Source organism: Scyliorhinus torazame, chromosome 12, assembly GCF_047496885.1.
Source record: "Scyliorhinus torazame isolate Kashiwa2021f chromosome 12, sScyTor2.1, whole genome shotgun sequence".
Taxonomy (NCBI): Eukaryota; Metazoa; Chordata; class Chondrichthyes; order Carcharhiniformes; family Scyliorhinidae; genus Scyliorhinus; species Scyliorhinus torazame.
The window spans coordinates 219,349,524-219,368,656 of record NC_092718.1 but is presented as its reverse complement, the minus strand read 5'-3'; the positions used below and the strand labels follow the sequence as shown (position 1 = coordinate 219,368,656).

At 46.4% G+C, this 19,133-nt stretch overlaps 1 protein-coding gene across 2 annotated transcripts in view; it reads right to left on the bottom strand.

Moving 5' to 3' along the window:
• The window catches only part of LOC140387003 (Na(+)/citrate cotransporter-like), a 140,111-nt gene that overhangs the window by 102,447 nt on the left and 18,531 nt on the right, over nucleotides 1-19,133 (bottom strand). For both annotated transcript variants that reach the window (XM_072469974.1, XM_072469973.1), the window contains exon 2: nucleotides 4,835-4,963. In XM_072469974.1, coding sequence (XP_072326075.1) covers nucleotides 4,835-4,933 — 99 coding nt within the window. In that variant the 5' untranslated portion in view covers nucleotides 4,934-4,963. The remainder of the gene's footprint in view (nucleotides 1-4,834; nucleotides 4,964-19,133) is intronic.

Genomic DNA, 19,133 nt, shown 5'->3' with positions numbered 1-19,133 from the left:
TATCCCCAACACTGACCATTTACCTCCAACACTGACCAGTTACCCTCAACACTGACCATTTACCCCCAACACTGACAATTTATCCCCAACACTTACCATTTACCCTCAACACTGACCATTTACCCCCAACACTGACCATTTAACCCCAACACTGACCATTTACCCCCAACACTGACCATTTACCCCCAACACTGACCATTTAACCCCAACATTGACCATTTACCCCCAACATTGACCATTTAACCCCAACACTGACCATTTACCCCCAACACTGACCATTTACCCTCAACACTGACCATTTACCCTCAACACTGACCATTTATCCCCAACACTTTCCATTTACCCCCAACACTGACCATTTATCCCCAACACTGACCATTTATCCCCAACACTGACCATTTACCTCCAACACTGACCATTTACCCTCAACACTGACCATTTATCCCCAACACTGACAATTTATCCCCAACACTTACCATTTACCCTCAACACTGACCATTTACCCCCAACACTGACCATTTAACCCCAACACTGACCATTTACCCCCAACACTGACCATTTAACCCCAACATTGACCATTTACCCCCAACATTGACCATTTAACCCCAACACTGACCATTTACCCTCAACACTGACCATTTACCCCCAACACTGACCATTTACCCCCAACACTGACCATTTATCCCCAACACTGACCATTTACCCTCAACACTGACCATTTACCCCCAACACTGACTATTTGCCTCCAACACTGACCATTTACCCCCAACACTGACCATTTACCCCCAACACTGACCATTTACCCACAACACTGACCATTTACCCTCAACACTGACCATTTACCCTCAACACTGACCATTTACCCCCAACACTGACCATTTACCCCCAACACTGACTATTTGCCTCCAACACTGACCATTTATCCCCAACACTGACCATTTACCCCCAACACTGACCATTTAACCCCAACACTGACCATTTACCCCCAACACTGACTATTTACCCTCAACACTGACCATTTAACCCCAACACTGACCATTTAACCCCAACACTGACCATTTACCCTCAACACTGACCATTTACCCCCAACACTGACCATTTACCCCCAACACTGACCATTTATCCCCAACACTGACCATTTACCCCCAACATTGACCATTTACCCTCAACACTAACCATTTACCCTCAACATTGACCATTTACCCCTAACACTTACCATTTATCCCCAACACTGACCATTTACCCTCAACACTGACCATTTACCCTCAACATTGACCATTTACCCTCAACACTGACCATATACGCTCAACACTGACCATTTACCCCCAACACTAACCATTTACGCCCAACATTGACCATTTACCCTCAACACTGACCATTTACCCGCAACACTGACCATTTATCCCCAACACAGACCATTTATCCCCAACACAGACCATTTACCCCCAACACTGACCATTTACGCCCAACACTGACCATTTAACCCCAACATTGACCATTTACCCCCAACACTGACCATTTACCCCCAACACTGACCATTTACCCCCAACACTGCCCATTTACCCTCAACACTGACCATTTACCCCCAACACTGACCATTTAACCCCAACACTAACCATTTACGCCCAACATTGACCATTTACCCTCAACACTGACCATTTAACCCCAACACTGACCATTTATCCCCAACATTGACCATTTACCCCCAACACTGACCATTTAACCCCAACACTGACCATTTACCCCCAACACTGACCATTTACCCCCAACACTGCCCATTTACCCTCAACACTGACCATTTACCCCCAACACTGACCATTTGCCCTCAACACTTTCCATTTACGCCCAACACTGACCATTTACCCCCAACACTGACCATTTATCCCCAACACTGACCATTTATCCCCAACACAGACCATTTACCCCCAACACTGACCATTTACGCCCAACACTGACCATTTAACCCCAACATTGACCATTTACCCCCAACACTGACCATTTAACCCCAACACTGACCATTTACCCCCAACACTGACCATTTACCCCCAACACTGCCCATTTACCCTCAACACTGACCATTTACCCCCAACACTGACCATTTGCCCTCAACACTTTCCATTTACGCCCAACACTGACCATTTACCCCCAACACTGACCATTTATCCCCAACACAGACCATTTATCCCCAACACAGACCATTTACCCCCAACACTGACCATTTACGCCCAACACTGACCATTTAACCCCAACATTGACCATTTACCCCCAACACTGACCATTTAACCCCAACACTGACCATTTACCCCCAACACTGACCATTTACCCCCAACACTGCCCATTTACCCTCAACACTGACCATTTACTCCCAACACTAACCATTTACCCCCAACACTAACCATTTACGCCCAACATTGACCATTTACCCTCAACGCTGACCATTTAACCCCAACACTGACCATTTATCCCCAACACAGACCATTTATCCCCAACACAGACCATTTACCCCCAACACTGACCATTTACGCCCAACACTGACCATTTAACCCCAACATTGACCATTTACCCCCAACACTGACCATTTAACCCCAACACTGACCATTTACCCCCAACACTGACCATTTACCCCCAACACTGCCCATTTACCCTCAACACTGACCATTTACCCCCAACACTGACCATTTGCCCTCAACACTTTCCATTTACGCCCAACACTGACCATTTACCCCCAACACTGACCATTTATCCCCAACACTGACCATTTACCCCCAACACAGACCATTTATCCCCAACACTTTCCATTTACGCCCAACACTTTCCATTTACGCCCAACACTGACCATTTACCCCCAACACTGACCATTGAACCCCAACACTGCCCATTTACCCCCAACACTGACCATTTAACCCCAACACTGACCATTTATCCCCAACCCTGATCATTTACCCCCAACATTGACCATTTACGCTCAACACTGACCATTTAACCCCAACACTGACCATTTACCCCTAACACTTACCATTTATCCCCAACACTGACCATTTACCCTCAACACTGACCATTTACCCTCAACATTGACCATTTACCCTCAATACTGACCATTTACGCCCAACACTGACCATTTACCCCCAACACTAACCATTTACGCCCAACATTGACCATTTACCCTCAACACTGACCATTTACCCTCAACACTGACCATTTACGCCCAACACTGACCATTTACCCCCAACACTGACCATTTACGCCCAACACTGACCATTTACCCCCAACACTGACCATTTAACCCCAACACTGACCATTTATCCCCAACACAGACCATTTATCCCCAACACTGACCATTTACCCCCAACACTGACCATTTACGCCCAACACTGACCATTTAACCCCAACATTGACCATTTACCCCCAACACTGACCATTTAACCCCAACACTAACCATTTACCCCCAACACTGACCATTTACCCCCAACACTGCCCATTTACCCTCAACACTGACCATTTACCCCCAACACTGACCATTTGCCCTCAACACTTTCCATTTACGCCCAACACTGACCATTTACCCCCAACACTGACCATTTATCCCCAACACTGACCATTTACCCCCAACACTGACCATTTACCCCCAACACAGACCATCTATCCCCAACACTTTCCATTTACGCCCAACACTTTCCATTTACGCCCAACACTGACCATTTACCCCCAACACTGACCATTGAACCCCAACACTGCCCATTTACCCCCAACACTGACCATTTAACCCCAACACTGACCATTTATCCCCAACCCTGATCATTTACCCCAAACACTGACCATTTAACCCCAACACTGACCATTTACCCCCAACATTGACCATTTACCCCCAACACTGACCATTTACCCCAACACTCGCCATTAGCCCCCAACACTGACCATTTATCCCCAACACTGACTATTTATCCACAACACTGACCATTTACCCCCAACACTGACCATTTACCCCCAACACTGACCATTTACCCCCAACATTGACCATTTACCCCCAACACTGACCATTTACCCCCAACACTGACCATTGAACCCCAACACTGCCCATTTACCCCCAACACTGACCATTTAACCCCAACACTGACCATTTACCCTCAACACTGACCATTTACCCCCAACATTGACCATTTACGCCCACCACTGACCATTTACCCCCAACACTGACCATTTACCCCCAACACTGACAATTGAACCCCAACACTGACAATTGAACCCCAACACTGCCCATTTACCCCCAACACTGACCATTTAACCCCAACACTGACCATTTATCCCCAACCCTGACCATTTACCCCCAACACTGACCATTTAACCCCAACACTGACCATTTACCCCCAACATTGACCATTTACCCCCAACACTGACCATTTACCCCCAACACTGACCATTTACCCCCAACACTCGCCATTAGCCCCCAACACTGACCATTTATCCCCAACACTGACCATTTATCCCCAACACTGACCATTTACCCCCAACACTGACCATTTATCCCCAACACTGACCATTTACCCTCAACACTGACCATTTATCCCCAACACTGACCATTTACCCTCAACACTGACCATTTGCCCCCAACACTGACCATTTGCCCCCAACACTGACCATTTACTCCAACACTGACAACCTATCGGCTGCACTGTCCATTTTCCTTCAATTCAGAGCATTCCCCCCCCCCCCCCCCGCCCCCCCACCCCCGTCGCTCCGGCTAATGTCCAATTCTGACCTCCTTGCTCTTTTTGTCACCCGTGAAAACACGAACCATTCCCCCCCCCCCACACCGCCCCGGATATCGGCAGCTCACCTGTGATGATTCCATAATTCCGAACATTGGGAAAAGTAGCACAGGGAGAAGGGCAGTGACAGCCAGTGGGAGTGCTTCTGTGCACCAATATGTGGCCATGAGTATGATTGTGAAACCACAGGCAGCGACCTAAAAGAGAGAAAGAGAAGGTCTCTCAGTCACAACATCTGCCTTTCAACCTTTCACAATTACATCGAGAACCTTACCAGACGGTGGTAAACCCTGGTAGCTGTGCCAGTTCTATACCAGGGATGTCCATCGAATCCCATTCCCCTCTCTTCTTTCACCACCCTTTGCTTCATTTTCCAATATTTGGCCAATTTTCTTTTGGAAGTTTTTTATTGAATCAGCTTCCACTGCCCTTTCAGGCAGCGCCTTCCAACTCGCAGCGTAGAAATATCCTCACCCCCTCCTCTGGATAGTCCTCGAGTCACATTCCCCCTATCACTGAGGTGTATCTCCTCTGCCTCCTGCTGCCAATGTTTACTCAATTTACTCAATCTAAACCCTTCTTGATTTTGAACACTTCACAGAATCGCCGAATGTTTACAGTGCAGGAGCAGGCCATTCGGCCCACCCAGTCTGCACTGGCTCTCTGGGAGAGCATTCTACCTCGTCCCGCTCCCCTGCCTTATCCCCGGAACCTTGCACATTCTTTTTGGATAACAATCCAATTCCCTTTTGAATATCTCGATCGAACCTGCCTCCACCACCCTCTCAGGAAGTTCATTCCAGATTCCAACCACCCACGAAGTGAAAACAATTTCCTCACACATTTTTACCCATTTTGCCAATTATTTTGAATCTGTGTGTGGTGAATGTGTTATGGCAGCCATTAGCACTGTATTGCATTGTACTATGTTGTTGCTCTTGTGGGCTCCACCTATGGACCAGTGTATTGTATTACACCGCATTGTATCATATTGGTGCCCTTGTGGGCTCCGCCCCCTCGGGGGAGGTATATAGAGCTGCTGCCCTGCAGGCGGCTCTCAGTGCGGAGCAGGCGCAGGCAGGCACAGTTCTAGCTGATTCAAGCCACTGATCTCTTCAATTCTTCGTCTCGTGTGAATTGATGGTCGCATCACTGTGTCTAGTACTTGATGCTCTCTTGAGTGGGAACAGTTTCTCACTATTTACCCTGTCTAAACACCTCAGGATCTAGAATACCTCTGTCCAGTCTCCTCTCAGCCTTCTTTTCTCCCAGGAAAACAGTCCCAACCTCTCCAATCTATCCCCATAGCTACAGGTCTTTCTTGTGGAATCATTCTTGTGAATCACCTCTGTTCTCTCTCCAATGTCGTCACATCCTTCCTCGGGTCTGACACCCAGAACTGGACACAGTCTCCCGATGGGGCCTAACTAGTGTCTTATTGAAGTTCAACATGACCTACTTTTGCACTCAATGGGCGGGATTTTCCGCAATCGGCGCGATGTCCGCCGACCGGCGCCAAAAACGGCGTGAATCAGTCCAGCATCGTGCCGCCAACCGGCATGGCGTGATTCCCACCCCCGCCGAATATCCGGTGCCGGAGAATTCGGCAAACGTCAGGGGCGGGATTCACGCCAGCCCCCGGCGGGGGGTCGGAGAATCCCGCCCAATGTCTCTATCAACATGCCCTGCCATCTTCAAAGACTTGTGTAGATGTACACCGAGGTCTCTCTGATCCAGCACCTCCTTTAAAGTTGCTCTCTTTATTTTATACTGTTCCTCCATATTCCTGTCAAAATAAATCACCTCTGTCATGTGAGACTACCTTTAAGAAATGGGTGTTTACTACTGCAGTGATGTCAGAGAGTGGGTGGAGCTGGGCTGTCTGTCAGCTTTTTACTTTCATTTTTGAGCAGGCTCCAGGGTGTGTTTGAGTTTCATTTTCAGTGTTGGTGCTGAAGCCAGACAGAGCAGGTGTACTGCTGTTCTCTCTGTCATCAAAAGACTATCTCTTGATCATGTGGTGAATTCAGAATTATAAATGTTTTCAGTAGTGACTTTAAGCTGATGTGCTTCTGATAAAGGTTTTGGTTTTAAGTCGTATGGATGTTAAAAAGGAAAGCTTAAAGGATTACTTAGTGTTGTATTCTTTGGGGGTTGTATTTGAATTGATGGTTCCTAAGATGTTCACTGTATGTTTCAAAAAGGTTAACTTGAGTTCATAGAATAAACCTTTCCTCATAAGACCTACCCTCCAATCCAGGCAGCATCCTGGTAAATCTCCTCTGCACCCTTTCCAATGCTTCCACATCCTTCCCATAATGTGGTGACCAGAACTGCACACAATACTCCAAATGTGGTCTAACCAAGGTCTTGTACAGTTGCAGCATAACCCCGTGGCTCTTAAACTCAAGCCCCGTTAATAAACGCGAACACACTATAGGCTTTCTTCACGGCTCTATCCACTTGGGTGGCAACTTTCAGAGATCTGTGGACATGAACCCCAAGATCTCTCTGCTCCGCCGCATTCTTCAGAACCCTGCCGTTGACCCTGTAATCCGCATTCAAATTTGTCCGACCAAAATGAATCACCTCGCACTTAGCATGGTTAAACTCCATCTGCCACTTTTCAGCCCAGCTCTGCATCCTATCAATGTCTCTTTGCAGCCGACAAGAGCCCTCCACCTCATCCACTACTCCACCAATCTTGGTGTCATCAGCAAATTTACTAACCCACCCTTCAGCCCCCTCCTCCAAGTCATTGATAAAAATCACAAATAGCAGAGGACCCAGCACTGATCCCTGTGGTACATCGCTGATGATTGGGCTCCAGGATGAAAATTTACCATCTACCACCACCCTCTGTCTTCTATGTGATAGCCAGTTACTGATCCAATCGGCCAAATTTCCCTCTATGCCATGCCTCCTTACTTTCTGCATGAGCCGACCATGGAGCACCTTATCAAACGCCTTACTAAAATCCATGTATACGACATCAACTGCTCTACCTTCATCTATGTACTTAGTTACCTCCTCAAAGAATACAATCAAACTTGTGAGGCAAGACTTACCCCTCACAAATCCGTGCTGACTATCCTGGATTAAACTGTATCTTTCCAAATGATCATAAATCCTATCCCTCAGGACCCTTTCCAATAATTTACCTATGACCGAAGTGAGACTAACCGGCCTATAATTCCCAGGGTTATACCTATTCCCTTTCTTGAACAAGGGGACAACATTCACCTCTCTCCAGTTTTCTGGCACTATTCCTGTAGACAGTGAGGACATAAAGATCAAAGCCAAAGGCTCTGCAATCTCATCCCTCATCTCTCAAGGAATCCTAAGATATATCCCATCAGGCCCAGGGGACTTATCTATCCTCAGGCTTCTCAAAATTTCTAACACATCTTCGTTCCGAATATCTACCTCCTCCAGCCTACCAGCCTGTATCGCACTATCCTCCTCAACAACATGGCACCTCTCCTTTGTGAAAACTGAAGAAAAGTATTCATTTAGGGCTTCGCCTATATCTTCAGACTCCATGCACACGTTCCCACTACTGTCCTTGACCGGCCCTAACTTCACCTTGGTCATTCTTTTATTCCTCACATAAGTGTAAAAAGCCTTGGGGTTTTCCTTGATCCTACCCGCCAAGGACTTCTCATGCCCCCTCCTAGCTCTCCTAAGCCCTTTCTTGAGCTCCTTCCTAGCTATCTTGTATCCCTCAAGTGCCCTAACTGAACCTTGTTTTCTCATCCTTACATAAGCCTCCTTCTTCCTCTTGACAAGACGTTCAACCTCTTTTGTAAACCATGGTTCCCTCATTCGACCATTTCCTCCGTGCCTGACCGGGACATACATATCAAGGACACGCAGTATTTGCTCCTTGAACAAGCTCCGCATCTCAATTGTGCCTATCCCTAACAGTTCCTGTTTCCATCTTATGCTCCCCAATTCTTGCCTAATCGCATCATAATTACCCTTCTCCCAATTATAAACCTTGCCCTGCCATATGTTCCTATCCCTCTCCATTGCTATAGTGAAAGTCACCGAATTGTGGTCACTATCTCCAAAGTGCTCTCCCACAACCAAATCTAATACTTGGCCCGGATCATTACCCAGTACCAAATCCAATGTGGCCCCGCCTCTTGTCGGTGATCATATTGTGGGTGCTTTTCAGGTGTGGTATTTTAGTTTAAGTAGGGAGTGTGTTATGGACAGTGGCTCTTTCAGAGGCTCTTATGTTTTTGGGGGTGGACACGGTCCCACGCAGTACCTTACGGACAGAGACTAAAAGCAGACTGTTAGATTTGGCAAAAACATTGCAGTTAGCATTACCTGACAAAATGTGAAAAGATGAGGTCATTATGGAGGTGGCTAAGCATTTAAAATTGCCTGAGCTACAGTTTGACTCATTGGAATTGGCAAAAATTCAGTTACAAATTAAACAAATGGCACATGAGAAAGAATTAAAGCAGCTTTGGAGGCTGCTTCGTGCAGGGGCACTAGCTTAGCAGCCCTGGTCACGATGCCTCTGCCGCTTTTGCCGGCACGGTACTCCACCAGCCCAATAGTGGTGGCGGCTCTTCGGATCTGGGGCCAGTGGAGGAGGCATGTAGGGGAGGTAAGAGCATCGGTGTGGACCCCAATCTGCAGCAACCACCGATTTGCCCCGGGGAACATGGACGGGGGGTATCGACTGTGGAGGAGGGCGGGGATTGTGAGGATGGGGGATCTGTTCCTGGAAGGGAGCTTTCTGAGCATGAGGGCGCTGGAGGAGACGTTTGGGCTGGCGAGAGGGAACGACTTTAGATACTTACAGGTGTGGGATTTTGTACGCAGACTGGTGCCGTCCTTCCCACGTCTCCCGCCGAAGGGGAGGCAGGACAGGGTAGTTTCTAGGGGAGAGGTGGGAGAGGGTAGAGTCTCAGACGTCTACAAGGAACTAATGGGAGCTGAGGATACGCAGACCGAGGACCTGAAGCTTAAGTGGGAAGAGGAGCTTGGGGGTGGGGGGGAGATGAAGGATGGTGTTTGGGCAGAATCCCTGAGCAGAGTAAACACGACCGCAACATGCGCCAGGCTCAGCCTGATCCAGCTTAAGGTCGTGCACCGGGCCCTCATGACGGTGGCCCGGATGAGCAAATTCTTCGGGCTGGAGAAGTGTGCTAGATGCGCCGGAAGGCCGGCTAAGCATGTACACATGTTCTGGTCATGCCCTAAACTCAGGGGGTATTGGCAGGGACTCGCAGATGTCATGTCCCGGGTATTGAAAATTGAGGTGGTAATGAGCCCTGAGGTGGCAATCTTTGGGGTTTCGGAGGACCCGGGAGTCCAGGAAGAGAGAGAGGCCGACGTTCTGGCCTTTGCTTCACTGGTAGCCCGGCGACGAATAAAGTTGGCATGGAGGGACTCAAAGCCCCCGAGGGCTGAGGTGTGGCTATCGGACATGGCGAGCTTTCTTGGCCTAGAGAAAGTCAAGTTCGCCATGAGAGGTTCGCTACCAGGGTTCGCCCGAAGGTGGCACCCATTTATTGACTTCTTCGCAGAGGATTAAGCATCAGCAGGGGGGGGGGGTGGATAGGCTAGAGTAGAGTAGGATAGGGGGATATTGAGGCAGGTCCGTGCGTGAACAGAGCCGTGGTTTGCACTATGTTTAATCTGTGTCTTGACTTTTTTTTTGTATTGTACAATGTCACTTTTTATATATGCCTAAAATACCTCAATAAAATTGTTTGTTAAAAAAAAAAGAATTAAAGCAGCTTGAATACATAAGAGAGAAAGAGGAAAAAGAAAGATAAAGAGAGAGAGAGGAAAAAGAGAGAGAAGAAAGGAAAACAGAAAGAATAGCCCTAGCAGAATAAAAAGAAAGAGAAAGGGAGATACAGATCAGGGAAAAAGATAAAGAGAAAGCGTTTGAACTTCAGAAAATGGCCATGAAACATGACAGTCGGTTAAAATTGGCAGGCGTAAAGGGAAACGTACAGTTGGATGATAGTGATGAGGATAGTGAGAAAGAGCGTCATAGTCAAAGGCTTGGTGGGAATCTATTTAAATATGCCCAAGCATTGCCAAGGTTTGGCGAGAAGGAGGAAGAAGCCTTTTTCATTTCATTTGAGAAAAACAAATGAAATGGCCACAGACATGTGGGTATTACTGATTCAAACAAAGCTGGTAGGTAGGGCTAGTGAAGTGTTTGCATCACTACCGGAGGAGGTATCTGGAACGTATGAGGAGGTGAAAAATTCCATCTTAGGTGCATATGAACGAGTGCCTGAAGTCTACAGACAAAGGTTTAGAAGTTTAAGGAAATAATTTGGTCAAACATGCATGGAGTTTGAAATGATCAAACAGAGTAATTTTGATAGGTGGATAAGGACTTTGAAAATAGACCAAACGTATGAAGCTCTCAGATAAATTATACTTTTAGAGGAGTTTAAAAATTCAATTCCTGATGTAGTGAGAACTCATGCGGAAGAGCAGAGGGTTAAAACTGCGAGATTAGCAACAAAAATGGCAGATGATTATGAATTAGTTCATAAATCAAAGCTTAGTTCATAAATCAAAGTGAAGCGAAGGAGGTGCAAAAGATTGTACAGCCTGAGCAAGAGGTGATTGATAAGAAGGTGCCGGAACTATTTAAAGAATTTACTTGTGTGGGTAAAGTTTACTCATGTGTATCAGGAGGAGCAGGTAAAGAAGGGTGAGAGGAGTAGTGTACCATTATATAAGGTAAGGTTGGAAAGTCCAGTGAAGAGTGGTGAAGTGGTAGTAGGAGTAACAGGGAAACTATCTTGTCTAGGAATACAGTTTATCTTGGGTATTGATATAGCTGGATCGCAGTTGGGAGTGATGCCTACTGTGGTTGATATGCCAGTGGAAAATCAGACAACTGAAGTGTTGAAGGACGAATATCCTGGGATTTTTCCGGATTGTGTAGTAACAAGGTCGCAAAGTCACAGGTTAAGACAAGAGGAGAAATCAAAGAGTGAAGATGAAGTTGAAGTGCAATTATCAGAAACGGTTTTTGATCAGGTGGTTGAAAAAGAACAAGAACAGGTGGAGGATGAGGCAGATATTTTTAGTTCAGGAAAATTGGCGGAGTTACAACAGAAAGATATAGAAATAAAACGGATATATCAGAAAGCATACACGGAAGAGGAATCTGAGTGTATACCAGAGTGTTATTACCGTAAAAGTGATGTCTTGATGAGAAAATGGAGACCTTTACATATGCAGGCGGATGAAAAGTGGGCAGAAGTTCATCAAGTTGTATTGCCGGTAGGGTATAGAAAGGAGGTGTTGCGAGTGGCACATAAGGTACCAGTGGGAGGTCATTTGGGAATAAGGAAAACTCAAGCTAAAATCCAAAAACATTTTTATTGGCCTGGACTACATAAGGATGTAATTAAATTTTGTCAATCGTGTCACACATGTCAAGTGATAGGGAAACCTCTTGCAGTGATAAAACCAGCGCCCTTAATACCCATTCCAGCATTTGAGGAACCTTTTACAAGGGTCCTAATTGATTGCGTAGGACCGCTTCCTAAAACGAAAAGTGGGAATCAATATCTTTTGAGGATAATGGATATGTCTACTAGGTTTCCAGAGGCCATTCCAGTACGTAATATTACAGCTAAAAAGATTGTGGAGGAGTTACTTCAATTCTTTACTAGATATGGACTACCCACAGAAATACAATCGGATCAAGGATTGAATTTTACCTCAAGGTTATTCAAAGAAGTTATGGATTTGCAATTAGGGATACACCTAATGAGTCAACCAAATTCAGTCCTTTTGAATTAATTTTTGGTCACGAGGTAAGAGGACCACTTAAATTGATTAAGGAAAAATTGGTGAGTGAGAAATCGGAAATTACATTGTTGGATTACGTGTCAAATTTTAGGGTTTGATTAAATAGAGCAGGTGAATTGGCTAGACAGCATTTAAAAGTTGCACAAAATGTGATGAAACGGGTAGCGGACAAGAAATCCAAAGTTTGTAGTTTTGCCAATGGGGATAAAGTTTTAGTGTTGTTACCAGTGGTAGGTGAACCTTTAAAAGCTAGGTTTTGTGGACCTTATCAGATTGCAAGGAAATTAAGTGAGGTGAATTATGTGGTAAAAACGCTGGATAGAAGGAAGACTCACCGAGTGTGTCGTATGAATATGCTTAAAGGTACTTTGAAAGTGAAGGAGAGAAAAAGGAGGAGGTTTTAATGATTCTAACTCAAAGTGACAAACCATATCCAGATGACTGTGAATTTGACATACCTCAAATTAAATTGGAAAACGAGGATTTTCTTAAAAATTGGGGTAAATTGTTGAGTTACCTTCCAGAGGAAAAACGAACTGACCTGAAAGAGTTATTGATATCGCATGGGCAAGTTTGTGGAGATCAATTGGGAGTACTAAAATGGCTATACATGATGTCGATGTGGGAAATGCTGTTCCAATCAAACAACATCCATGTGTAGACTTAACCCTTTAAAATTGGCACAGGTTAACAAAGAGATTGAGAGTATGCTTAAAAATGGCGTAATTGAAGTGGGTTGCAGCCAATGGAGCTCACCCATAGTGATGATACCTAAACCAGATGGTACCCAACGGTTGTGTGTGGACTATAGAAAGATTACTGCAGTTACAAGAACGGATTCTTATCCTATCCCATGTTTGGAGGATTGCATTGAGAAAGTGGGACAAACAGCTTTTATTTCCAAACTGGATTTACTTAAAGGTTACTGGCAGGTACCTTTGTCCGAAAGGGCGAAGGAGATTTCAGCTTTTGTGACTCCAGATGGTATATACCAATTCAAAGTTATGCCATTTGGCATGAAAAACGTCCCAGCCACATTTCAACCGTTAACTAATAAAGTTGTTTCAGGATTACCCAATTGTGCGGTATACATCGACGATCTGGTAATTTTCAGCCAGACATGGAAAGAACATTTAAAACATCTGATGGAGTTACTCGATCGACTTCAGGAGGCGAATTTGGTGGTAAACCTAGCCAAAAGTGAATTTAGAAAAGCCCAAGTCACTTTCCTTGAGGAGTTTTCGATACCCTTGAGTCGAAGGGAAATAATGCGATTTCTTGGCATGAGTGGATTTGATCGAACATTTGTCCAAAGTTTTTGTAGCGTGGTGGCTCCACTGATGGACTTGCTGAAGAAACGTCGAAAATTTCAGTGGACAGCGGATTTTCAACAGGCATTTGGCTGCCTGAAAGCTGTGATAACCAATGCTCCTGGTGTTGGAGTATTTCAAGGGACTCTGCGATCAGATTGAACTTTAAACTGACTTTAAAGAGAAATGCCGAGGTGTAGAGAAATGGATGGATCGTGCAGAGTCCTTCTTGTTCAAAGAGACTCAATCGAGAAGGATTTCGGTTGGAGGAAGAAGAACAAAAGAAAATGGACTAAATTATTATACCTGTGGTTTTTTGTGTTTTTTGAAACATAAAGTATATTTACTGTGTGCATTTCTTAAAGGATAGTGAAAAGGTGAAAAATGAAACCATCTTGAAGTTGTTGGTTTATTTTTTTTTCTTGGGCGAAGTGTCATGTGAGAGTACCTTTAAGAAATGGGTGTTTAAGAAATGTACCTTTAAGAAATGGGTGTTTATCAGTGATGTCAGAGTGTGGGTGGAGCTGGGCTGTCTGTCAGCTTTTTACTCTTGTTTTAGGCTGTTTGTTGCAGGGTGTGTTTTAGTTTTGTTTTCAACGTTCGAGCTGAAGCCTGACAGAGCACGTGCACTGTTGATCTCTCTGCCGGTGTTCGGGCCGGAAAGTGGAGCTGAGTCCACAAAAGATCAGCCATGATCTCATTGAATGGTGGAGCAGGCTCGAGGGGCCAGATGGCCGACTCCTGCTCCTAGTTCTTATGTTCTTATGTTCACTGTATGTTTTAAAAAGTGTAACTTGAGTTCATAGAATAAACATTGTTTTGCTTTTTAAAAAGACTTTTCCATTTCTGCTGTACCACACCTGTAGAGTGGGCCGTGTGCTCCCCATACCACAATCTATTAAAAGTTGTGGGTCAGGTGAACTCCATCATACACTTTGGGGTTCTCTAAACCCTGGCCCTTAACACAAGATCGGACATGATCATATTGCATGGCGGAACATACTCGATGGGCTGAATGGTCTCCGCCTGCTCCTATTTCTTGTGTTCAGTGTCAACACAGATTTAGCAAAAGGACAATTTAATAATAATAATCGCTTATTGTCACAAGTAGGGCTTCAATGAAGTTACTGTGAAAAGCCCCTGGTCGCCACATTCCGGCGCCTGTTCGGGGAGGCCGGTACGGGAATTGAACCCGCGCTGCTGGCCTTGTTCTGCATTATAAGCCAGCTGATTAGCCCACTGTGCTAAACTGTGAACAAACCTGTGAGAGATTTTTGCTGAAGTGAAGGGGAACCAGTAGATGTTGTGCATTTGAATTTTCCAAAAGGTGTCACACAAAAGGTGCTACGAACGTACGCCTTAGAAGCAGGAGCCGGTCACTATAGCCTGCCCTCTGCTTGACTCCAGAACGTGACTCCGGAAAATGCCCTAGTCTCCACATTCCGGCACCTGTTCGGGTACACAGAGGGAGAATTCAGAATGTCCAATCCACCTAACAGCACGTCTTTCGGGACTTGTGGGAGGGAACCGGAGCACCCGGAGGAAACCCACACAGACACGGAGAGAACGTGCAGACTCCGCACAGACAGTGATCCAAGCCGGAATCGAACCTGGGACCGTGGCGCTGTGAAGCAACCAGTGCTAACCAATGTGCTACTGATTTGAGGATGGCTTGACAGACAGAAAATAGAGAGGGTAGGAATAAACAGGTCATCTTCGTGTTGGCAGCTTGTTAGTAATGTGGTACTGCAAGGACCAGTACTGGGGCCTCAGCTATTTACAATCAATATGTACAGATGAGGGGATCGCGATCATCTATCCAAGTTTGCTGATGATACAAAGCTAGACGGAAAATTAAGCCGTGTGGAGAATACAAAAAGGTTCCAAAGGCACATACGCAGGAAAAATGAATGGGTTAGAAGTGGTAGATGGAATATAATGTGTGACCCCAGTTGTGGTCCGTGATCTTGTCTTGTAATGATTCTACAGAACTGCTGTTGACTGAGCCAGAAGGATGATTTATTAATGTACACGTGGTAAGGTAACGATCAAGTTATGACAGGGTTATATTAGACTATCCTGGAACAAGCCTTATGTGCGACTGTCCTCGTGTATGCCTTACATCCTTCTGCAGACAGTGTAGAGGGAGCTTTATTCTGTATCTAACCCATGCTCTACCTTTTCTGGGAGTGTTTGATGGGGACAGTGTAGAGGGAGCTTTACTCTGTATCTAACCCCGTGCTGTACCTGTCCTGGGAGTGTTTCATGGAGACAGTGTAGAGGGAGCTTTACTCTGTATCTAACCCCGTGCTGTACCTGTCCTGGGAGTGTTTCATGGAGACAGTGTAGAGGGAGCTTTACTCTGTATCTAACCCCGTGTTGTACCTGTCCTGGGAGAGTTTGATGGGGACAGTGTAGAGGAAGCTTTACTCTGTATCTAACCCCGTGTTGTACTGGTCCTGGGAGAGTTTGATGGGGACAGTGTAGAGGAAGCTTTACTCTGTATCTAACCCTTTGCTGTACCTGTCCTGGGAGTGTTCGATGGGGACAGTGTAGAGGGAGTTTTACTCTGTATCTTACGCCGTGCTGTACCTGTCCTGGGAGTGTTTGATGGGGACAGTGTAGTGGGAGCTTTACTCTATATTTAACCCCGTGCTGTATCTGTCCTGGGAGAGTTTAATGGGGACAGTGTAGAGGAAGCCTTACTCTGTATCTAACCCCGTGTTGTACCTGCCCTGGGAGTGTTTGATGGGGAAAGTGTAGAGGAAGCTTCACTCTGTATCTAACCCCGTGTTGTACCTGTCCTGGGAGTGTTTGATGGGGACAGTGCAGAGGAAGCTTTACTCTGTATCTAACCCCGTGTTGTACCTGTCCTGGGAGTGTTAGATGGGGACAGTGTAGAGGGAGCTTTACTCTGTACCTTGCCCCGTGCTGTCCCTGTCCTGGGAGTGCTTGATGGGGAGACTGTAGAGGGAGCTTTACTCTGTATCTAACCCCGTGCTGTACCTGTCCTGGGAGAGTTTGATGGGGACAGTGTAGAGGTAGCTTTACTCTGTATCTAACCACATGTTGTACCTGTCCTGGGAGTGTTTGATGGGGGCAGTGTAGAGGGAGCTTTACTCTGTATCTAACCCCGTGCTGTACCTGTCCTGGGAGAGTTTGATGGGGACAGTGTAGAGGGAGCTTTACTCTGTATCTAACCCCATGTTGTACCTGTCCTGGGCGTGTTTGATGGGGACAGTGTGGAATGAGCTTTACTCTGTACCTAACCCCGTGCTGTGCCTGTCCTGGGAGTGTTTGATGGGGAAAGTGTAGAGGGAGCTTTACTCTGTATCTAACCCCGTGATGTACGTGTCCTGGGAGTGTTTGATGGGGACAGTGTAGAGGGAGCTTTACTCTGTATCTAACCCCGTGCTGTACCTGCCATGGGAGTGTCTGATGGGGACAGTGTAGAGGGAGCTTTACTCTATCTAACCCCGTGCTGTACCTGTCCTGGGAGTGTTTGATGGGGACAGTGTAGAGGAAGCTTTACTCTGTATCTAACCCCGTGCTGTATCTGTCCTGGGAGTGTTTGATGGGGACAGTGTAGAGGGAGCTTTACTCTGTATCTAACCCCGTGCTGTACCTGTCCTGGGAGTGTTTGATGGGGACAGTGTAGAGGGAGCTTTACTCTGTATCTAACCCGTGCTGTACCTGCCCTGGGAGTGTCTGATGGGGACAGTGTAGAGGGAGCTTTACTCTGTATCTAACCCCGTGCTGTACCTGTCCTGGGAGTGTTTGATGGGGACAGTGTAGAGGAAGCTTTACTCTGTATCTAACCCCGTGCTGTATCTGTCCTGGGAGTTTTTGATGGGGACAGTGTAGAGGGAGCTTTACTCTGTATCTAACACCGTGCTGTACCTGTCCTGGGAGTGTTTGATGGGGACAGTGTAGAGGGAGTTTTACTCTGTATCTAACCCGTGCTGTACCTGTCCTGGGAGTGTTTGATGGGGACAGTGTAGAGGGAGCTTTACTCTGTATCTAACCCCGTGCTGTACCTGTCCTGGGAATGTTTGATGGGGACAGTGTAGAGGGAGCTTTACTCTGTATTTAACCCCGTGCTGTACCTGTCCTGGGAATGTTTGATGGGGACAGTGTAGTGGGAGCTTTACTCTGTATCTAACCCCGTGCTGTACCTGCCCTGGGAGTGTTTGATGGGGACAGTGTAGAGGGAGCTTTACTCTATCTAACCCCGTGCTGTACCTGTCCTGGGAGTGTTTGATGGGGACAGTGTCGAGGAAGCTTTACTCTGTATCTAACCCCGTGCTGTATCTGTCCTGGGAGTGTTTGATGGGGACAGTGTAGAGGGAGCTTTACTCTGTATCTAACCCCGTGCTGTATCTGTCCTGGGAGTGTTTGATGGGGACAGTGTAGAGGGAGCTTTACTCTGTATCTAACCCCGTGCTGTACCTGCCCTGGGAGTGTTTGATGGGGACAGTGTAGAGGGAGCTTTACTCTATCTAACCCCGTGCTGTACCTGTCCTGGGAGTGTTTGATGGGGACAGTGTCGAGGAAGCTTTACTCTGTATCTAACCCCGTGCTGTATCTGTCCTGGGAGTGTTTGATGGGGACAGTGTAGAGGGAGCTTTACTCTGTATCTAACCCCGTGCTGTACCTGTCCTGGGAGTGTTTGATGGGGACAGTGTAGAGGGAGCTTTACTCTGTATCTAACCCCGTGCTGTACCTGTCCTGGGAGTGTTTGATGGGGACAGTGTAGAGGGAGCTTTACTCTGTATCTAACCCCGTGCTGTACCTGTCCTGGGAGTGTTTGATGGGGACAGTGTAGAGGGAGCTTTACTCAGTATCTATCCCTGTGCTGTACCTGTCCTGGGAGTGTTTGATGGGGACAGTGTAGAGGGAGCTTTACTCAGTATCTATCCCCGTGCGGTACCTGTCCTGGGAGTGTTTGATGGGGACGGTGTCGAGGGAGCTTTACTCAGTATCTATCCCCGTGCTGTACCTGTCCTGGGAGTGTTTGATGGGGACAGTGTAGAGGGAGCTTTACTCAGTATCTAACCCCGTGCTGTACCTGTCCTGGGAGAGTTTGATGGGATGTTGTTGTGCTGTCTGTTGAGGTCTCCCCCAAATGTTGACCATCTGTTGGGAAGTTTATTATCTATGTGGATTGCTGATTTGGTTCCAGGCTGCTGATGTTTCCAGATATTTATGATTTGGTGGTGAGGATGATGCCCTGGTGATTCTA